At 42.0% G+C, this 24,195-nt stretch overlaps 1 protein-coding gene across 2 annotated transcripts in view; it reads left to right on the forward strand.

The window, feature by feature from the left end:
• The window catches only part of itfg1 (integrin alpha FG-GAP repeat containing 1), a 287,768-nt gene that overhangs the window by 17,039 nt on the left and 246,534 nt on the right, over positions 1-24,195 (forward strand). For both annotated transcript variants that reach the window (XM_078544345.1, XM_078544346.1), the window contains exons 2-4: positions 5,367-5,445; positions 5,543-5,679; positions 9,405-9,462. In XM_078544345.1, the coding sequence (XP_078400471.1) occupies positions 5,367-5,445; positions 5,543-5,679; positions 9,405-9,462 (274 nt within the window). The remainder of the gene's footprint in view (positions 1-5,366; positions 5,446-5,542; positions 5,680-9,404; positions 9,463-24,195) is intronic.

The raw sequence follows: 24,195 nt of genomic DNA on the forward strand, positions 1-24,195 counted from the left end.
GGTTACAGTGCAGATTTCTTCCTCTAGCTCCAACCTAAGCAAATCTTCCAGACTCTTTTAACTCTTCATGAACTTGAGGTTTAATCTGAGTGCGAATTTCCACCCATGTTTAGAGTCTGCTTTTTCTCTACTTAAAGGTGCAGGCCTGCTTGGTTTAATCTTTTTCTCTCTACCTCCCAGTTGGCTGCAGATCACACAAGGCAAAGCTGCAACTGCTGTCTGTCTGTCTGTGATATTCCTGGTTTTATTGGGAAGCCTGTAACCTGATCTCAAAACGATTTCTTCTACCCTCCTCCCCGTGGCAACAGGAGTTTTTATCTAAGTAGAACTGCTAATTAGTTAGCTTTGATCCAACTCTTTCATATTGGAAGTAAATGGATAGTTTACAGCACCAACTGTTTACAACAGCGAAGATTCACTAAGCTGATACCGAGGATGGCAGGACTGTTGTATGAGGAGAGATTGGTTTGACTGAGCCTGTTTTCACAGAGTTTAGAAGAATGAGAGGGGATCTGATTGAAACGTTTAAAATTCTAACAGGGCTAGATAGACTGGATGCAGGGAGGATGTTTCCCCTGGTTGAGGAGCCTAGAACCAGGGGCCACAGTCTCAGGATACAGAGCAGGTCATTTAGGACTGAGATGAGGAAAGATTTCTTCACTCAGAGGGTGGTCAACCTGTGGAATTCTCTATCACAGAAGGCTGTGGAGGCTGGGTCACTGAGTATATTCAAGAAAGAAATTGATAAATTTTTGGATGTTAAGGGCATCAAGGGTTATGGAGAGAAAGCGGGAATATGGTATTGAGATAGATGATCAGCCATGATCATATTGAATGGCGGAGCAGGCTCGAAGGGCCAAATAGTCTACTCCTGCTCCTAGTTTCTATGTTTCTAGTTTCTACGTAACTCTATACCTTTAACACCTTTCTGGGACTTTGGGAGACTCCGGGTCTAAACATGGTATACTCAGGGACTGAGGTCTTTGTCTCCAAGTGTAAATATCTTGCACCTTCCTCTCAATAAAACAAACCATGTTCCTTTGTTCTCCAACAATTAAACCACCCAGGTTTACTCTCACGCAGACTCCAGCACAGGTCATAAGACACCTTTCATCTACCCTACATTTAAAGCTACAGTCCCAAACTGTAATGATCTTCTAAACCTCAATTGTATCAGTAAATGTACATTATATGATTTGCTCTTGGGCATAGGGTACACGAACTCAATTTTTTTAAGACCCAAAAGAAGGGGGTTTGCAATCAATGAGAAGGATTATAAACGATTTCAGGAAGACATCAGTAGATTAGAGGAATGGATAATTGGTTGGCTGTTTCAATTTAATGTATAAAAATGTGAGATAATACATTTTGGGAGTTAAAACAAGGAATGAAAAAGTACTGAAGGGTGAGATGAACCAAAAGACGTAGGAACTAAAATGTGTCAGTTAACGTGTGAGTATAGATCGATAGAATCAAAGAAGCATAGGGAGCTCATAGCATAGGTTATTTGGGATTTTGTTAGAGATAGAAAAATTACTACGAGGAGGTTTGAAATATTAGGATTATTTCCACTAGAGAGAAAGCCAAGGGAGATTTTAAAGAGGTTTTAAGACTAATGAAGAATTTTAATAAAGTGAATAGAGAAAGACTATTTTCTCTGGTTGAGGGGCCAGTGATGAGGGAGTTATCTATCTAATATGTCACAAGGGTGAGAAATTTCTTTGCACAGGGAGTTAGTAAACATAAAATAGGAGCAGAAGTAGACTTTGCAGCCCATCGAGCTTGCTCTGCCATTCAATAAAATCAAGGCTGATCTGATCTTGGCCTCAACTCCACTTTCCTGCCAGTTTCCCATTACTCTTGACTCCCCTGTCAGTCTCCGCCTTGAATATATTCAATGACTCATTCTCCCCAGCTCTCTGAGGCAGGGAATTCCAAACATTCACAACCCTCAGAGAAGATCTTCCCCTTCTTAAATGGGCGACTCCTTTTTCTGAAAATGTGCCCCCTAATTCTAGATTCTCCCAGAAGGGAAACATCCTCTCAGCAACTATCCTGTCAAACCTCTCAGAATCTTCTATCTTTCAATCATATTACCGCTCATTCTTATAAACTGTAATGATTATAGACCCAACCTGCTCAACCTGTCCTCATCAGACAACCCTTTCATCCTTGGAATCAACAGATGAGTCTTCTCTCAACTGCTTCCATTACAAAATAACGAGACCAAATCTGTATGTATTATTATGGGTATGGTCTCAACAACGCCCTGTTCAGCTGTAGCAAGACTTCACTACTTTTATACTCCATTGTCCTTGCAATAAAGGCAACCATTCCATTTACCTCCCTAATTACTTGCTGTACCTGCATGCGGACTGTGATTCACATACAAAGACACCCAGATCCCTTTGTACCGCATCATTCTGTAGTCTCTCACCATTTAAATAATATTTTGCTTTTCTATTCTTCCAACCAAAGTGGATCACATCATGTTTTCCTACATTATATTTCATCTGCCAGATTTTTGCCCAATCACTCAAACTATCTATATTCCTTTGCAGACTCTTTGTCGTCACCTCACAACTTGCTTTCCCATCTATCTTTGCATCACCAGCAAATCTGACTGCAATACACTTGGTCCCTTCTTCCATGTCATTAATATAGATTGTAAATAGTTGAGGCCCCAGCACTGATCCCCTGTGGCACCCCATTAGTTGCGGTTTGCCAACCTGAAAATTACACATTTTTCCTACATCCTACATCCACCTTGTTCATTGCATCCTAAAAGACCACCTGCTAAATTTGTTGAACACTATTTCCCCCTCATTATACAATCAAGCAGTCAATATGGTATATATTTTTTAAATGCAATGTTAATACTTCCTTAATAATGGATCCTAGCATTTCCCAATGACACATATCAGGCTAACTGGCCTATAGTTTCAGACTTTCCGTCTCCCTCTTTCTTGAATAGAGGGGTTACGTTGCTGTTTTTCAATTCTGAGATTTCCCAGAATCTAAGGAATTTTGGAAGATTACGACCAATACATCTTCTATCCCTGAAGCCACATCTTTTAAAACCCTAGGAAGCAGGCTGACAGGTCCATAGTACTTGCGCCTCCCCCACCCCATGCTACCATTTTTTACTATCATGTGGAGCTTTTATTGTCGTCTTCTGTGAAGACAGGTGCAAAATATTTGTTCAAAATGTCTGCTATTTCTTTGACTCCCATAAATTAATTCCCCAGTGCCCCCCTCTAAGGGATGAACATTCACTTTTGCTACCCTCTTCCTTCATATACTCAGTTTGGGTTCCACCAGGGTCACTCAGCTCCCGACCTTATTACAGCCTTGGTTCAAACGTGGACAAAAGAGCTGAACTGCAGAGGTAGGGTGAGAGTGACTGCCCTTGAAATCAAGGCAGCATTTGACCAAGTCTGGCATCAGGGAGCCCTGGCAAAACTGGAGCCAATGGAAATCGGGGGTGGGGGGGGAGGGAACCCTCTACTGGTTGGAGTCATACTTAGCAAAAGGAAGCAGGTTGTGGATATTGGAGGTCACATCTCAGCCCCAAGACATCATTGCATGGGTTGCTCAGGGTAGTGTCCTAGGTCCAACCATTTTCAGCTATTTCATCAATGACCTTCCTTCCATCATAAGGTCAGAAGTGTAGATGTTCGCTGATGATTGCACAATGTTCAGCACCATTTGTGATTCCTCAGATACTGAAGCAGCCCTTGTCCAAATGCAGCAAGACCTGGACAATATCCAGGCTCGGGCTTACAAGTGGCAAGTAACATTCGTGCCACACAAGTGCGGGGCAATGACCATCCCCAACAAGAGAGAATCCAACCATCACCTCTTGACATTCAATTGCATTACCATCACTGAATCCTCTACCATCAACATCCTGGGGATTACCATTGACCAGAAACTGAAGTGGACTAGCCATACAAATACTGTGGCTGCAAGAGCAGGTCAGACGCTAGGAATCCTGTGACAAATAACTCACCTCCTGACTATCCAAAGCCTGCCCACCATCTACAAGGCACAAGTCAAGAGTTTGTTGGAATACTGTCTGTCCACTTGCGTGGGTGAGTGCAGCTCCAGCAACACTCAAGAAGCTTTACACCATCCAGGACAAAGCAGCCCGCTTGATTGGCACCCCTTCCACAAACATTCACTCCATCCACCACCGACGAACAGTGGCAGCAGTGTGTACGATCTACAAGACGCACCTGCAGGAACTCGGAAAGGCCCCTTCGGCAGCACCTTCCAAACCCACGTACACTACCATCCAGAAGGACAAGGGCAGCAGATACATGAGAACACCGCCACCTGGAAGTCATTCACCATCTTGACTTGGAAATATGTCGCCATCCCTTCGCTGGGTCAAAATCCTGGAAACCCCTCCCTAACAGCACTGTGGGTGTACCTACACCACACGGACTGCAGCGGTTCAAAAAGCAGCTCACCACCAGCTTCTCGGGGACAATTAGGGATGAGCAATAAATGCTGGCCTAGAGAGTGATGCCCAAATCTTGTAAATGAATCAAAAAATATGTACCTGTAGAAGCTCTTGCTGTCTGTTTTAATATTTCCTGTATTTCTTGCTAGCTTACTCTTGCTAGGTTGACGCATGGAACGATTTGGCGGTGAGCCTAGTTCATACTCAGACCATTGCATCTTTTGTGGAACAATAGGGTAACTATTTGATTCAAAGGAAGGTACAACAATGTGAGTAGAGAACCAGAATTAGTTTTGGATTGCTCAAACAAAAAGCCAGTACAGACACTACCTCATTCTGTGCTGTAAACGGAAATGGTTGCTTGGTTAAAGATTTATCTTTGAAAAACATATCAAATATTTACTTCTAATAGATTGCATTTGTTTCCCAGCTACTATTCAGTATAGTCTGAAATCATTTGATAGTGATAGTTGTATGCATTTCGCATGTAAATCCATCCTTTACAAAATGGAACATCCATAGAGCATCACAAGATATTGAAAATATTTTTGTTTTTCAATTGTCTCAATTGAATCATTAGACTGCTATCTGATCCCAGGAAATGACGATCTTCGAAGGCCAACCAGCTTAACAATTTTCAATTTACATATAACCTCCTTATAGGAATTCACCACCGCGAATCAGTATTGCACCCTCTAATGAGTGTAAGGGGAATAGAAAACTATAATCTGTCATAGTTTCTATGCTTTTGTCTTTTTGGCAATCCTGTAGGTCAGGCTGTTATATAGAGCAGCATTTTAAAATAGAAATCCTATTCCATTATGATGTATTATATATTGCATACACCAGCTGTCCTATTTTGTTCTGCTTTCTTAAATTTTCTTTTTAATCTTTTTAGAAAATCAATTAATAATCTTGTTGGCTGATGTAAAGACGCCCTATTATAAACCAAAATCAAAAGTGGTGTTACAGTGGAGGTGAGTACCTATTTTGCAGTGCCTCTCTTGCTTTCGCATACTGTTAAAGTACAGTAGTTGATCAAATCATTTTCTTTGTCCTTTTTATTTCTTTCAGTGATCTAGTGATTACCAATGTGGTACCAGGGGACTATGATGGAGACTCCCAAATGGATGTCCTTCTCAGTCTTCATTCTAAGAATCTCGATGACAATACAACCATTGTTATCTTCTGGGGAAATAATCAAACATTGGGTAAACTTGTGCTTATTACTAAATGTACTTGATTTTATTTTGTCAAAATTATACTATTCTTCCAATATGACCCCTTCACATTTTCTTTGCATCTGCTAAAAGAAAAAGACTGATATGAGGAAGGTCTGCCCATTATGAAATATCTCAAAGAATGCTTTTGTAGTGTTCCCCTGATAATATTTGGCCTAAAAAATTGAATTATATATTGCCCCAAATCTTCTGGTCTCCGGATCGTCGGAGATACAACCCAAAATGCCCATTGGGACCCTGTGGAAGTCCTGACACACTGGCCTCCAGGGAAATTGCCTAGGAAGTTTGAACTTCCAATGGGCAATTCCCCGGCACTCTCCACGAATGTCTCCAACTCTGAGCTTAAGTCAGGGACTTCGGACAATTCTGTGGGGCTTAACTGAATGGTTACCCAGGAAATGTTAGACACAAAAATACCTAGTCTAACTCCTGAGTAACTATGCAACTGACCCCCTCCCCCAATCACGCACATTGACACCCCACCCCACGACTTGACTTGACCTGACTAATCCTGCCGACCACTCGACTGCACCCCCGACCCCAGCTGACCTCTGACTACCCCTCTAACCATACTATCCCCCAACCACCTGACCACCCACAACCTCCAAACTACCGACCTGACTAGACCCCAACCTGACTATCCCTGACGCCCCCCCACCCAGTGACTAGTCCCCAACCTGACTATCCCTGACCCCCCCCCCCCCACCCAGTCACCCACTTACCCATCTCACCCACCTGCTACCCTGCCCACTCAACCCACCTACCCCACTTAGCTCACCCAGCTATCCACTTTACCACTCTACCCATTCACTTACTCACCCACTCACGCATCCATTAAAATTCACAGTAGACCTTTAAACTTGCCATATGACAGCTCGTGTCGTAAAAAGGGGGCATATCATAACTTCGCCCCTGCTTCACCGCTGCAACGGTGTGTCCAGATGGACAGACTTCTGATAAAGAAGAGCCGGCAAGAAATGCAACGTAGCATCGAGGTGGTGGTGGGGGGGTGGAGTTTGAGGGAAATGGCAATCCGATGATGATTGGATAGAGAGGCAATAATGTAATGGTATTGACACTGGACTAGCAAAGCAGGTAAGGCTCTGGCAATCCAGGTTTGAATCCCATCATGGTGAAATTTGAATTCAATAAAAAATCTGCAATTAAACCATGAAACTATTGTTGATTGTTGCAAAAACCCATCCGGTTCACTAATGTCCTTTAGGGAAGGAAATCTGCCTGGTCTGCCTTGCATGTGACTCCAGATCCACAGCAATGTGGTTGAGTCTTAAAAGGCCTAGCAAGCCACTCAGTTGTACAAAATCACGGTACAGCTACAACACTGGCATTTACCCAGCAATGCGGAAAATTGTCCAGGTATGTCCTGTACACAAAAAGCAAGACAAATCCAACCCGGCCAATTACCGCCCCATCACTCTACCCCCCCATCATCAGTAAAGTGATGGAAGGGGTCATCAACAGTGCCCATCAAGCACTGTTGCTTAGCAATAACCTGCTCACTGACGCTCAGTTTGGGTTCTGTCAGGATCACTCGGCTCATTACAGCCTTGGCTCAAACATGGACCAAAGAGCTGACCTACAGAGGTGAGGTGAGAATGACTTGGCATCAAGGCAGCATTTGACCGAGTGTGGCATCAAGGAGTCCTAGCAAAACTGCAGTCTATGGGAATCGAAGGGAAGATTCTCCACTGGTTGGAATCATACCTAGCACAAAGGAAGATGGTTGTGGTTGTTGGGAAGTCAATCATCTCAGTCCTAGGATCATTGCACGAGTTCCTCAGGGTAGTGTCCTAGGCCCAGCTATCTTCAGCTTCTTCATCAATGACCTTCCTTCCATCGTAATGTCAGAAATGGGGATGTTTGCTGAAGATTGCACAATGTTCAGCACCATTTGTGATTCCTCACATACTGAAGCAGTACTTGTCCAAATGCTGCAAGACCTGGACAATATCCAAGCTTGGGCTTACAAGTGGCTCACGCGACAGAAGTGCCAGGCAATGACAACCGCCAACAAGAGAGAATCTAACCATTGCCCCTTGACATTCAATGGCATTACCATCACTGAATCCCCCACTATCGACATCCTGGGGTTACCATTGACCGGAAACTGAACTGGACTAGCCAGATAAATACTGTGGCTACAAGAGCAGATCAGAGGCTAGGAATCCTGTGGCGAGTAACTCGCTTCCTGACTCCTCAAAGCCTGTCCACCATCTACAAGGCACAAGTCAGGTGTGTGTTGGAATATTCTCCACTTGCCTGAATGCGTGCAGTTCCAACACCACTCAAGAAGCTCTACACCATTCAGGACAAAGCAGCCCACTTGATTGGTAACCCTTCCACAAACATTCACTCCCTCCACCACCGGCGCACAGTGACAGCAGTGTGTACCATCTACAAGACGCACTGTACAAACTCACCAAGGCTCCTTAAACATCACCTTCCAAACCCATAACTATCTAGAAGGACAAGGGCAGTAGATGCATGGGAACACCACCACCTGGAAGTTCCCCTCCAAGCCCCACACACTCCTGATTTGAAAATATGTCGCCATTCCTTCACTGTTGCTGGATCAAAATCCTGGAACTCCCTCCCTAACAGCACTGTGGGTGTATCTACAGCACATGGATTGCAGCGGTTCAAGAAGGCAGCTCACCACCACCACCTCGAGAGCAATTAATAAATGCTGGCCTAGCCTGCAATGCCCACATCCCATGAAGGAATAAAAAAATTCAAACTAAGCAGTGAAAATAACACACCAAAGTAAGAATTTAATGCCAGAAATTTGAATTATTCAAATCAATATAAAATTAAGCAACTTTGAATTTAGAGTAGGCTGTTTGTTTCAAAATAATATTATTGTAGCCTTTACACACAAACTGTAATGATTCAATTATGCACAAGAGCAAATGTAATTCCAACAGCATTATCTCACACAGTGCCACCATTGAATGTTTCATCTTGTTGTGGGGAGGTGGTGGGATGGAGCGGCAGCAAGTGAATAAATCTCATTGTTTCTTATGGATTTAAAAATATAAAGAACTTTCTTTCAATAGCGTCTTTCAAGATCTCAGGACATCTCATTGCCTTACAGCCAATGAAGCATTTTTTTGTGAAGTTATTGTTCTAATTTAAGAAATGGGGCAGGCAGCCTGCACACAACAAGGTCCCAGAAACCTCAATGAGATAATGACTGTGTAATCTGGTTTATTGATGCTGGTGGAGAAAAATACTGGCTAGGATACTAGGGAGAATTCCCTTGCTTTTCTTCAAAATAGGCCTATGGAATCTTTGCCATCTACCTGATTGGGTAGACTGAGCCTCGGTTTAATGTCTCAGGCAAAAGAAAGCAGCTGCAATATTGTAGCATTCCCTCAGTACTGCACAAAGTGTCCTTCTAAGTTTTGTGCTCAAGTCTCTAGAGTGGAACTTGCAGCTGCAGCCCTTCTGACTTAGAGATAAGGATGTTACCACTGAACCCCAACTGATGTTATTAGGGATCCATAGAATGTCACTGTATCTAGTGGACCATTATAATTTTTTAACTTTATGATTTTATGCCATTAAAAGCTTATATCATTAATTTTTAGCACATCATGTTAAATCTCTATATTTAGTACTACACAAGAGTTTTCCAATTGCTAGTTATAAAATAATTGTTTTTTTTTCTTTAGATCCAAAACTTTTTACCATTCTAAAAGACAGCTTTTTGGATGAACCACTAGTACTGGAGTAAGTATTATCTGTCTTAACCTGTATTTGAATACGACTGTCTATATAATGAATAGCATCATTTGATCTCTGCTAGTTAACTTGTTCTATCCAAAAACTAATGAAAATTATTTCTTCCTGCCACCCCATCCTAATTTGCCTTGTGGGAAAATAGTTACTCAACTCTGCTTTTCAAAATACTGGAATGTTAGAAAACAGTTATTTTATTGCTGGTTAAATAAAGACTGAGTGTCATCAATTCTACTGACTTTTTGTTTTTCCCTCAATTGGCAGTAATGTTGGGGTGCATTTCGCCAGAGACCAAAAATAGCACTAAGTGTCATGAAAATATAGTAATTTTCATAATATTATTGTGATTTATTGTAAAGGTAAGCTAATAGTGGGGTTTGGATTAGTTTCTCTGCGTGTATGTGTGTGGGGGGAGGGATTTGATTGAGTTGCAGACAGCTCGTCTGGGTGCTTTGATGTATCAGAAGACAAACTAGGTTTGAAATGTTAAATACTAAAGATGGCTGAAGTTTTAGGATGTGAGGTGTGAGGAACATTTGCATTTTTAGATAAACCAGAATAGTTTGAATTTCAAAGAGATGATGGGATGTCATACCTAGCCATAAAAAGTTAAGCCAAACAGTGTATTTATTTTTCCCAAAGATTACCGATAATATGAGTACTATGAAAGATTTATATTATGGAAAAAGTAAAGTTGCAAAGACATATTGGAACAATGGGATTTACATTAAAAAGGGAGGAACACATATAAAGGAGATGGGGTTCTGGGTAAGGAAATAAGGCATTCTAAGATCTAACAAGTGTGAAAAGCCTCCAGCCTCTATGTACCAAGCTGCTGTCTACAGGAACCGAAGCTAAGAGAATTCACTTTGAATATCACTGTCCAGGGTATTGTGTGCTTTGCCTGGGTCTATTAAAATCTGTTGTTTTACTGTTGCCTTAACGGAGGTGTAACTAGGAGCTAGATTAATTGGGAGATTTTGAAGTTATGGTAATAATTTGTAGACCCATGTAAATGCTTAATCTTTTCTTCTATTAATAAATGTTTAATTTAGTTTTGTAAAAAACCTCTAAGTCTTGGTGGGCTCATTACTACTAAATTCAAGGCACGCATCTCGAAATAAAGTACAAATTGCAAACAGTTGTGGCAGCTGCCTCAAATTTCCCTCTGGGATTTGAAGAGCTCAGCATTCGCCATCCACTGTGCCACTAAGTAATACTTTGGGAGAGGAGGAATAGATTTATCTACTGAGAATTTAAAAAAAGAACTACAAGGGTAACAATAGAAAGAAAAACAAAATGCGAACTTGGGATATGTGGATATTTTCATCATCCTTTCTCCAAAATGTTTTAGAATTGTTATCTGAAATACAAAGACCAGGGCCAGGATTTCCCGAGCAGGGGGCGGGACCCACTCGCCGACACGTAAATTAACATGGGATGACGTCGGGTGGAACTCCCGACATCACCCCGCCTCATTTCAATTTTCAGGTCGGCGAGGGCTCAGCAGAATCAGCTGTGCACACACTGACCTGTCACTGGCCAATTGAGACCATTGACAAAGTAGTTAAAGTAATTAATGGACCTGCCCGTCCAACCTTAAGGTTAGTGGGCAGGCCGGGAGCCCTAGCGGGCTTAAGAAAAAGCATGAAACCTCATCCACGGGTGGGATGAGGTTTCATGTAGGTTTTAAAATTTTTAATAAAATTGTCCATGAAAGTGATGGACATGTCCCAACTCATGTGACACTGTCACATGAGGAGACTTGTCAGAGAAATTTATTTCTTTTTAAAAACATTTTTCAGATAGGAGCCGATCGCCCTGTGGCAGCACTTAGCCTCAGCGAATCCTCCCCCCTCCCCCCCTGCCCGCACAGGGAGTGCATTAATTGGCCCGCCAACGTAAAATGGCGGTGAGCCCCCAATTGGGGGCGCTGATCGGAGGTGCACCTCTGCGCACCCGCTCCTAAACTCTCTCTCTTTCCACCCCCCGCCACCCCCCCCCTCACCGACGGGGGTAAAATTCTGCCCCAGGTGTTTCTATTCATACTGGTTCTTCTTACCTTTTGATTATCTCCCAATACTTCAGTACCTTACTAACTTGGCATTCAAGAGTGCATTTGCTCAACAAATAATGCGGATCTTTTTGGTTTTGGGAGGACCACTGTAGGGACTTCTGGTCATTAAGTAGTACATTTACCTGTTGACCATTCAGGACAACCAAGTCAATTAACCCTTTATACCATTTTAGTATAATTATGTGAAGTTTAAGCAATATAAATTTGCCCAAAAACAGAAAATGGTGTAAATGGTGCATTGATCAAAGTGTTGAAGAATGACTAAAGGTAGTGGTTTCTTCACACTGATTTTATTTGAACCACTCATTACATTGAGCCTAAAAATGAAGTAGCATGCCTGTCTTTGTTGACAAGTAAAATTATTCACCCCTGAGAATGCTAAAAATAACTTTAGAAATTGTGCAAATGGTAACCAGTTGAAATGTAATTAGTTCTTAACATCTTAAGTGACAATTTTATCTAACCCTATAATATCCTTTCTAGTGATCATTTTTGTACTGAATGTAGCTGCTTTTCACTTTTTCATATGTTGCAATATTGTTTGTAAATCTTCAAGCCATTCTCATAGTAAGAATAGCACCAAATTTGAAAACAGTGAATTGCTTGTTTAAATATTAGCTCTGGATTGTCCAGTTGTAACTTGTTACTTATTATATTAATATGCATATAGGTTGCTCTGCTTTTAGGTTCTGCTATAAATTTAAAACCTTACTCTTCTCTCCCCTTCCTCAAAAGTTATTAACTTGTATATGGATTGTTTACCAACTTTGTTTATTTAAAAAAAAAAGGATGCCATACATGTGAATTCATAAATACATTAGTCATTGGTAGTACAGAACTTGAGTATTGCTGAAAAAAGAGACATATCAAAGCTTTTGGTCTTGTAGTCATCACGCTTCACAAGAATACCAATATAAGGGGAAAACAACGATTTATGCTGTATGAGAAGAGAGTGCTAATTGGTTGGCAAATGGACTCTGGTAGAGGCAGTGCCATGGAGAATGCACCAATGATTGTGACTGACAGTTAACTTCCAAGCATTGTTTGAGATTTAAACCAGGCAGCTTGACCCTGATTGGTCAAGGTATTGCCCTGAGGAATGAATCAGTGAATGGCTGTCAATTATTTTGTTTAGCTGAAGCAGGTGCAAAGAACAGGGCCCTGTGTATTAATGTATGTAGCTTCTAGTACATGCAAATGAGCCACACTGCAAACTCGACTGACGATCATAAATTGGTGTCAGCATAATTCTTAGCACACTGAGGATTATTTAGCAAATGTTGCCCAATTGTGGAATCATATCTCATGTTGGACACTGTTTTGAGTTTTGCAAGCATGAGCTGGCTGGGTACGGCCTGAACTTTGCCTGTTGCGAACAGCGGCTGTTTTTTATGATCCGCCAGTCTTTGGGATGTAGAGCCTACATAACTACCATCATACTGCCCTGAAATTCATATACCACATGGTTTAAATTTCAAGCAATGCTTGGCAGTTAACTCTGTCACCATCAGTTGGTGCATTCTCCATGGCCCTACCAATCTGAGTCCACTTGCCAACCAATCAGCACTTTCTTCTCGTACAATATAAATTGATGTTTTCCCCTTATATTGGTATTCTTGCAAAGTGTCCTGATGAGTGCAACATGAAAAAATTCGACATCTCTTTTTTTCAAAAATATTCAAATAAATTAGTCATAAGCAGTATTTATTTTGAATGAACATTTGCTCGTCATCTTCGCCAGCCAGAAGTAACCAGAAGGTAACATCCCAGAATTCTCTGAAACTGTTGGTTTAGCAGCAAGTTAGGTTTTGTTCCGGAGAAAAAAAAAACTATATTTATTGTTTTGTAAAACACAGATTTATTGCTAAGTTATGAAATAAGCATATTGAAGGTTTAGCTGTTGATAGTCATATGGGGTTGAATTCAGTGTACTCTGGAGGTGAGGGAAATATATTTTGAAAAATGTTGGTTGTTCAAAGGCTAACTTCATTTATGATAGACATTTTGTGCAGAAGATACATTTTCTATATCTTGTTCATAGTTATTTTCATAATCAATTGCACTTTAATGCCAACTGAAGAAATTGAAAAAGTAGAAATAATAAATATGATTCACAAATACTTTAGTTAATTTAAATTGGTGAGCTGCTAAATTTGCCAGAATTAGTTATAGTTTTAAACAACTTTTATTTTTGCTGAAATAAATGATAAGTTAACCTCTTAATACTTTAGAGCTTTGGTTTCCTCTTGCCTTTCTTTAGGAAGGATTGCATCAGTTCAAAAATAATATGCAAACCAGTAAACATTTTCCTCCTTCAACTGGCAATGTTTGCTGTTCCTCATTTGATCCAAAATCTGGATATACCTCAGTTTGCTCTAAATTTGCCAATATTCATTCTGTTTATTGCAGTGATTATCATCCACACTTCGTAATAAATCATTTTTTTTTAAAAAAGTGACAGCTAACTTAAAGAAAACCTGTATGCCTTTATGGGTATGGTAGTGTTTCCCTCATTGGACCCCTTTTGAAATGACTTAATTGAATTATAGCCCTGATTTTTATTGATTATTATTTATATTTATGTTAGCTACCTGATTAAGGAGACTTGTGCTAATTATTCAATGGGCTGTCAAATGGAGTGCCATGTTGTGACAGACTGTGGTTTTTCTGACCAGGAAATGAAAAGTTTGATTATATACTGGGTACTAGTGGACATTACCTTGGACACCTTTTTGCCCCTGATGCCCTTTGCTTCTCAAAGACATGGTAGTAGCAGAGAGACTAACATTATTTCAATGGGTGCATAAGTCCTGTCGTTACTAAGTATAACCTCAAGCCATTAAGCAAAATTACAAAAGACTCACTGATCTTAAACACCAGTGGTTAGTCAAAATCTGTGATAAATTTAACTTATTGAAAGAAGAAAACAATGGATGATTGCCTGCTTTTTCTAATCTATATTCTTGCATAAAATTAGCAAAGTATTTTTTGTGGATTAATAAATTTAATGACCTGATTAAATCATGGTAATATAATTTCACTGTTTCAGTGCATTTGCATCAATCCACAAAATCTCACACATCAATGCAAGCACCAAGTACTGCTAGCCTTGTTCAGTCACATCTATGCCAGTTGCATTTCTATGTTTAAAATTAACTGAAGACCATTTCTATCCTCACTTTGTCTCCTTTCTTTGTGTTCTTGAAGGCAAATTGCAAATCAATAAATTTTCTCAACATTTCATAATCACATTTAACAGAAATAATATTGAGAAAAAAGTGAAGTAATGATTTTTTTTAAAAAAAATGGCATTGAAAAAGAGCTGTAACAGAAGCCGAGACAAAAATTGATGAATTAGAGTGTACCATATTCAGAGAATATTCTAGTAATAGAAAACTTAAATGGAAAGCTGTGTATTTGTGGTGTGGTAGTTCAAGCAGTTGGCATATTCAACATATAACAGAACTTTGCACCCCTGCAGCATGTTCACTTTAATCAGGTGAGTTCAACACTGGTCATTGAGCATTGATAGAAGTGATTGGGTAGACAGTTATTGGACAGAAAATTAGGATATGAAAAAGAGATGATGCCAGGTTATAAATATAGTGAGACTGCGATAAACACTACAGTATTAAATAAATCTAATTTCTAAACAAATTTGTGCTCAACAACTTGCATTTATATAGCACCTCTAACAGAAAAATATCCAAAAGCGCTTAATGGAAGCATGTATTGAGGGAAAAACAACTGAATTTGATTGCAAATGTACAATATAGAAGCTATAGAAAAACACAATCTATAACCACTAATTGCGTTCGTATAGTGCTCCCTTCATATAAAGAGCAGCAGAGTGCTGGAGAGGTGTGTCTAATGTAACTGTTGGCATTGATGAAAATGTACCTAATGGCTTTTTCTTATGCTGAGTACTTATGTAAACGCCTTTATGACTAAACAATTGAACTGATCTGAGTGAGAAGCTGCTATATTATTGATTTGAATTAACATCTGAAACAACTAAAGTGTAAAGAAAATGGAGTGCTTTTCATGACCTTGGGACATCCCAAGCCTCTTTGCAGCAAATGAGGTGCTCATGAAGTGTAGTCACTGATGTAATTTAGGAAATGCGGCAGCCAACTTCCATATGGCCAGGTCCCGCAAGCAGCAATATAATAATGACAATCTGTTCCGTGTTGTGTGTTGAGGGATAATAATTGGTCACAGGAAAATTCTTTTGCTACACCTCAAAATATTACCATGGGGTTTTTTACATCCACATAGGTGGGGAAACAGGAGCTCCGTTTAATGTCTCAGCCGTAAGACCTTCAACAATGTGGCACACTTTCAGTAATGCACTGGAATGTAAGCCTAGATTATGTTCTCAAGCCTCTGGGGTCTAACTTGAATCTACAACCCTCTGATTCAGAGGTGAGGGTGTTATCTGCTGAGTCATGGCTGACATCTGATATTTATGCAAAATAGTCACATGTATTAACCCTGCTCATCACACCATTAATCATGTAAAATACAATATTCTTATTCAGCAGAAAAGTGTCAAATGTACTTATACTTATTTTCCCCCGCCACTGAAGGTGGTCAGAGGTAATGTTTTTGCCTGTAAACAATATATCTCTTTGTGAATGGGTGGATATCAACAAAACCTGGTACACAGTGTGAAGAGGAGATGTTACACTCTCCGATCCTGAAACGACCACAGAGACTCAGGCTTCCTTTTAATCGGTTTTATTCAAGCATATGCAAGGGAGCCTTAATCATTCCTAAGAATGAAGACCCAGCTCCCTGATTGATTACATTTTACTACTTTTAGAACTTTTCTTATCATAACATATTTGAGTACATTTGAATACATCCAATCGGTAACCGACACACCAGTTCCATACTAACTTTATCCTATTGAGTACATAAACATGTGATTTTGCTAACCAGTTATTCTAAAGGATGTATACATAATTATATTATCCAATCAGAATTAAAACACGTACGCAAAGACCTTGGCTCTTACAACTCAAGACTGTGTTTCATCAAAGCCCCCTCTTTGTCCATTGTTCATCTTACCATATCTAAGCTAAAACCATCTGCCCCTTCCCTATGTGAGAGGGGACTACACTTAATCTAATTTATGTCATACTTTTGTCTCAAGTCTGATTCCCAAGGCTGTGCAATGTTCATCTGGTAATCTTCAACTCTTAATATGTTTAGCAGCCATGTCTGCCTGGAGATTTTAGGGGTTTTTCAGTAAATTCTTACTGTATTCTCTTTTAGCATTTTTAATTTCCCCCTAACACAGGGTATGGCCCAGGGAAGAACTGATTACTTTTTGGTGAAGATTCAGATCTGGATCCTGGATTTTTTTAAAGGACCTGTTGACATTGGGAGATAGGGCAAGTTGACTTTTATTTAGAAGGTTGTGTGTTTTATAATATTGTGGATTGCCTCAGCTGCTGAGGTGCAATTTGTTACAGCTGTCAAAATGTGAACAGAATTTTCAGAGCAAGTTGTTGAATGTAGATTGGCCTGAAGCGTCCTGTGACATGGAAGCTCTTGATAAAAGGATTTGTTTTTCAGCTTTTTAAGTTAGAGACCATCAACCAGGCAGGGAAAAAATCTCAAGGAAGAACCATACAATTGTAATAATGTTGAGTTGACACAGCGTGGCGGAAATATGCGCTTTACTGAGTGCTACCTTCATGTGTTCTTTTAATATATGCTCATATTTAAAATTCAAATTTCACTATATTTTATGCTGACATAAGAAAAATATGCTGTAAAAGCACTTTATTTGCACTGTTGCTTCTCACAGTAATTCAGAAGTTAATAAAGTAACCCAAAATGCCAAACCTGTGCCTATATGGGAAGGTATGCTGAGCACCTGAAAGAGAGTCTATGCAAACTCACTGCCTGCTATCCTGCCACGAGGCCCTTTTTTCATGTTCTGAAACATTCTGTATAAAGAACAAATCCCAATAAGAGGATGGGGTCCCCCTTGTCCTCATCTTCCACCTCACCATCCTCCACATTCAATGGATCATCCTTCATCATTTCTGCTACCTAAAGCACATTGGCACCTTAAAATACACCTCGCGCAACCCCCCCCCCCCCCCAAAAAACCAACTTTCAGCATTCCGAAAGGCCCCCCCCCCCCCCCCCAAAAAACCAACTTTCAGCATTCCGAAAGGGCCATTCCTTCCTTGACGCCCTGATCCACTCTTCCATAACACTAAACTGCCCCCCCCCCCCCCACCCCCACCCAACCAAATCCCCTTTCCATGGCATCTTCCCATGCAAGCGCAGGAGATGCAGCACCTGCCTTTTCACCACCTCCTATCCCACTGTCCAGTGCCTCAGATAGTCCTTCCAGGTGAAACCACGTTTTATTTCTTGTACTTTCAATTTAGCATACTCCTTTCACTGCTCAAAATGCAGTCTCCCCTAAATTGGGGATATCGGATGCAGATTGTGTGATTGCTTTGCTGAACACTTTGCTTCAGTCCACAAGCATGATTGAGCTTCTCGCTTCTTGCCATTTTAATTCAGAAACTGAACTGGACCAGCCATATAAATACTGTGGTTACAAGAGCAGGTCAGAGGCTGGGAATTCTGCGGAGAGTAACTCATCTAACTTCCCAAAGCCTGTCCACCATCTACAAGGCACAAACCAGCAGTGTGATGGAATACTCTCTTCTTGCTTCAGTGAGTGGAGCTCCAACAACACTGAAGAAGCTTGACACCATCCAGGACAAAGCAGCCTGTTTGATTGGCACCCATCCACAAACATTCACTCCCTCCACCACTGCTGCACAGTGGCAGCAGTGTGTACCATCTACAAGGTGCACTGCAGGGACTCACCAAGGCTCCTGAAACATCACCTTCCAAACTCACGACCGCTGACATCCAAAAGGACAAGAGCAACAGACAAATCGGACCACCACCACCTGCAAGTTCCCCTCCAAGCCACTCGCAATCTTGACTTGGAAATATATTGCCATTCCTTAATTGTCGCTGGGTCAAAATCCTAGAACTCCCTGCCTAAAAGCACTGTGGATGTACCTACACCACATGGACTGCAGTAGTTCAAGAAGACAGCTCACCACCCACCTTCTCAAACGCCACTCGGGATTGGTATTAAAAGCTGGCTTAGCCAGCGACGCCCACATCCCATTAAAAAAATCTCCACTCTCTATTCCTCTGTTACCTACACTGTTCTAAAATAAGTTTTATCCACTGGATATGCCATTATGAGAAAAAGTCAGTAGTTATTATGGCTGACCAACAGGTGTATTCACTAGCAAGATTCTTGTCCATTGAATCAGGGACAGTAAATAAAGCTGCTTGCAACGAAGTATTTGAGAGTCCGTTCTTGTATCTTTGAAGCCTGGTTTAATAACAGTTCTGTCTACAGAGACATCACAGACTCAGAATAAACATGACAATTGTTGCCCAATGGTTAAGTTTGTATTTTTGAACTTTTAAGCTCCAAGCTGTAGTGGTGGGCAGGAACTCTGTTCTTGTAACCATGTATAATTTGATTAAAGGCCTGTAAGAATCTTAATTTTTTCATACAAAATTCAGGAAACAGATTAACACTTCTGTATGAATTAAGTAATGTACTGCTATCTTGACCTTTTGAAATTGTGTTTCACTTCCATATATTACATACAACTAATAAATAAGTTGACATTTTTTTAAAATTCAGTCGTGATATGTTCATTATATAAATTAAGAATCGCTGAAAAAAGACACATCAGAGCTCTCATGTCTCACGTCTTGCACTCATCAGAATATTTGCAAGTATACTAAATGTAAAGGGAGCAGTTTATGCTTAATGAGAAGAGAGTGCTCATTGGTTGGCAAATGGACTTTGGTAGAGGCGTTGCCATGGAGAATGTATAGTTAAAAGCAAAATACTGCAGATGCTGGAAATCTGAAACAAAAACAGAAAATGCTAGAAAAACTCAGCAGGTCTAACGGCATCTGTGGAGAGAAAAAAAACAGTTAACATTTTGTGTCCTTGTGACTCTTATTCAGAACTAAAGAGAAGTAAAAATGTAATGAAATTTTATACTGTTTAAGGTGGGTGGAGCAGGTGAAGCTGGATAGAAGGCTAGTGATAGGTGGAGGCAAAGGAGAGATTGCCAGAGATGTCATGGACAAAAGGACAAAGGGGTATTAATGATAGCGATACTGGCTAAAGGAGGTGCTGATGGTGACATTAACAGAGCAGAAGAGACAAACGGAAATCCTGTAGAAGAGCAGTACTACTTGAAGTTAGGCATTCCTGGAAGAGAAGTGACAGTGAATTAAACACTAAGATAAAAGCAAAATAGTGCAGATGTGGAAGTCTGAACGGTTTCCAGAGGGTGTGCACGATACCTACATCCTGAGTCGCTCGCAGATCCCTCCAGTCATCCAGGGTCCACAGAGGCTGCAGAGTTTGATCCTTGGGGATAAGGGCTACCTGCAGAGGCCATGGCTGATGACACCCGTGTGGCAGCCTCAGACTGCAGCAGAGCGGCGCTATAATGAGACTCATGCATCAGCTCGCAACCTGGTGGAGCAGACCATCGGGATGCTGAAGATGCGGTTCCAGTGCCTGGACTGGTCAGGTGGAGCCCTGCAATACAGTCCGCAGAGGGTGTCATGCATCGTCGTCACCTGCTGCGTCCTTTACAACCTGGCGCTGCAACGGGGTGAGGAGCTGGCTGCGGAGGAGATGGAGGAGCTGCATGTCGTCTCCAATGAGGAGGACGCTGATGGGCATGAGGGTGAGGGTGTCCTCAATGGTGACGATGCAGGGATGAGGCTCTCGCACTGGCTCCACGAGGCAGGCACACTCTGGAGGCCCTCATAGCTGCTGGATTTATGGAGGATGATGACGACGACATGCAGTGAGGACACCCCTTGCATCTTCACATAGCCTCTGAGAATGTCTGACTCCTGTCTGGCCGAGGGCAGCTCGCTCGCACTCCATAATCAGGGCCGTCTTAGGGATGCACTCCATGATCAGGGCCGTCTTAGGGATGCAGCCATGAATCTTTAGACGCATCTGATGCTGTGTCAGCCTTTGGCATCTGAGCCCTTCAGGAGCCGGTGCACAGCATCACTGGTTGCAAATGCTGGTGTGATGGGGGCCAGCCCCACCTTAAAGGCACTGAGAGCACACTGAGAGAGTGAGAGAACTCTGTGACACCTGCCCACTACAATCTGGCAGCAATGACCAGCACTGCCAAGGTGCAGGCATCAGTAATGTTTCCAGGGAGTGTGAGGCTGGGCCATCACTGTGTGGTCTGAAGGCTGCACAGAGCATAGGGAAGAGGCCCTGGACTGAGACGTCTGCCTTTTATCTTGTACAGAAAAGTTTCACATCTGAGTGACAAGAACACTGCTCATCAGAACAAGGAGCCACAGGCAGGGAGACATTCTTAGGAGTTTATTGACAATAGTGAACAGTATGTACAAGTGATCAACACCTGTAGCCAGAGTGTGCAACTATTTACTTTTACCTAACCTTCCTAACCCTGCCACTATGCCTTGGTGCTCCCCGGACATATGCAGGTGGAGGCACCCTGCTGACTGTGACGCCTCGTCTGTGATGATTTTGGCAGGCGTCCTCTGGAGGGCCCCGGCCTGCTTTCGGGGTCTTGCTGTGTAGCAGTGGCACCTTCCTCGGCCTGTGAAGCTGGATCGGCAGAGGACACAGGAAAAGGGGGAGCCAGATGGGCCAGACACCCCCAGAGTCACCTGGGTGGATGGCCCCGAAGCTCGCACCTGCTGATCCTCCTCCTTATGGGTGCCCGAGGTCCCCTGGTTGACTCCGTGAGCGGAAGGGGTGAGTGCCCTTCTTGCGTACACACTGTTGGAGGCCAACTGTGTCATCAGCATGGAGTTAAGCCCGCGCAGCAGTGCAACAATGACGTCCTGGGCCAGGGTCTCCATGTCGGCCACCATCCTGCCAGTGTTGACCTCGGTGTGTTGCAATGCCGGCGCTATCACCTCAACCTGAAGACGGATAGACTTCTCCATCATGCCTTGCAATCTGGGGAGTGCAGCATACATCCCTCCCTGTTGTTCCTAGCTTGCCTTTGCAGCTCCAGCAACTGTGATATAACAGCGTCCAAAGACTCATCATCTGACTAGGACTCAGCAACATTCTGGCCTCCAGCTGTCCTTAGAGTGCCAGGGACCTGGGAAGGCCTCCAATGGTGTGGATCAGAAAGTGTGATGTGCTCATCAGATTGTAATCCTGAGGCTACTCTAAAGCTAGGCCCCACCTCGGTGTATGTCTCTGTGCTGGTGGAGGGTTTGGCTGAGCGCTGTGATGGGACTTCAGGGAGGGTGCCTTCAGATTCCTCTTCAGAGGTTACTTTGGAGCTTGATTGGAGGCCCTGGATCATGGACTCTGTCAGCTGTTTGGCGGATGTGCCCATGAAAGCAAGGGGATATAATTAGTGCATGGCAGTGGCCTGTGAAAGAGGACACATCACTATAGGTATGGTTGCCAGATGGATGTTGCACCGCTGGATCATCACTTGGTAGAGCAGTGCCGACCTCACCATCAGCACAGCACACGGTCATCGTCGGCCAGCTGGATGGCTCTGTTCTCTAATTCTGTCAGAACTTTGATTTCCAGCATCCCTCCACCTGTCTGTGACCTTTCCCTCCTGTTGTGAGCCAGTTTGTCCTGTATGGATAGAGATGGGGAGAGCGTATTAGGATGCCTGCCGGGCCAGATGATAAGTATGCCTGGCCTGTGTGAGTAGTGAGTAGTCACATGGATGGGATGAGAACCGTGACGGTGTGTACGTGAATGGTGATGTCCCTTGCACTGGCAGTGAGTGAGGGCCCTGTTGGATGTGTGATGGGTTTGAGAGTGAGAGAGTTGGGAGTGATGAAAAGAGTGACTTACCCTGGCGGAACGGAGGAGATCATTCATCCTTTTGCGGCATTGGGTGGCTGCCATCCTCTGCAGGGCTTTTGCGCTGACCACCACTGCCACTGCTTCCCAAGCAAGGTTGGTGACATTGCTACCCTTCCTGTGGCCAGAGCGGGGGTAGAGCACATCCCGGCAGGCCTCCATGGCATCCAGCAATCACTTGAGGGACCTGTTGTTGAAGTCGGGGGCTGCAGTCTTTTTACCTTTGCTGGCCATGTCTCCCAGACAGCGATGGTGAGCTGGTGGCTGTCTTTTAAAGATGGCGGCCGCCGTGATGCAACAGCGGAGTGATGGTGAGCGGGCGAATGAGAGCCCGCCCATCATGGAAATGGCGTGTTTCATGGGACTGAATATATAATGAGGCAGGCTCGGGAAGATATGGGGTGAAAACCCGCCATTTTCCTCGGCGGGTAGGACTCCGTTTTACCCACCCGCTATTGCACTTAGAGCAATTCTGGGAAAATTCCACCATATATGTCATAAATTGTACTTTCATAAATAGTTTAGGAAGCAATATGGCCACAGAAATAACTTGAAGAAAATTGCAATTTGGTTTGTGGTATTTGGAATTGTAAATGACAGCAGTAGGGGCAAAATTGTGGAATTTGATCACTTTTTTTCTTTACTCTTTTCCTCTTGGCACTTTTTGCAACTTATGATTTATTCCATGACCCATTCTGTTACTAATCATGATTTTTATGTCCTACAGACAGATATGGTAAATGACTTTCTTGAAGGGTGTAACACTATGAACATGCAACGAATACAAGGCTATTGATTACGTGAGATCAGGAATTTTAAAATACCATTGTTTTAAGTTGGACAAATTCTAAAAGCCAAGGAATTAATTAATAACTAAATAATCTCTGTGAATGTATTAAATAATCTCAATGAATCTCTAATCTTTTGGATACTTCTGCCACCACATTTGAAAGATATTTTTATTTTACCCTTACTGTTAGAATGAGCTAATGGAATTTTGTTAAATCTGTCAGTTGTGTTAAGATATCTGCATAATTAAAAGATTTAAGTGCATCAAATATAAATCTAAATTAGCATTAAAAATCAGTTCATAGCAAAATAAAGGCCCGTGTCACACTCTTGATTAATTGGTCTAAATAGGAATATTAATTCGGCAAAGTAAAGATAAGGAAAGATTTCACAGAGAAACAATCAGTTCACGTGCTAATTTAAGCCAATCATGTTGTTCAGTTTATTTCTTTTCCCAAGTGGCTCCAGCTGAACAGACAGCCATATAAATATTAAAAATAAATGCACCAAAATTATTAAACTTGCTCATACAAGTAATTAATTTATGTTCAAAATCCCTGTGAGACTCTTTTTTTCTGCAAATGGCTGCCTCTTTGTAGCCTGGAATTAGTTCCGCTTCAGCCCAAGTAGGAAATTCCATCTTGAAATCAACAAATTGGAGCAGCTTACGATTTTCAACTCCAGTGGAAATGATGGGAGTTGTGCTTTTTACCCTAGTGTTGTGGACCTACGATACTTACAATATATTACATGACAATCGAAGAGAAAGATCCTCCATCTGGGCTGCATTCTTGCAGCTTGTTGACAAATTATTTGCAAGAAAGACTGATGCATTTTGGGAGTAGAATTCCATTGGCTAGAGAGCACCACAATAATTTGTCTTTAGGCTTTCAGGCAGAAAGTTTACAAAATAATGTTGAGATGTGGC

Source organism: Cetorhinus maximus, chromosome 6, assembly GCF_964194155.1.
Source record: "Cetorhinus maximus chromosome 6, sCetMax3.hap1.1, whole genome shotgun sequence".
Lineage (NCBI taxonomy): Eukaryota > Metazoa > Chordata > Chondrichthyes > Lamniformes > Cetorhinidae > Cetorhinus > Cetorhinus maximus.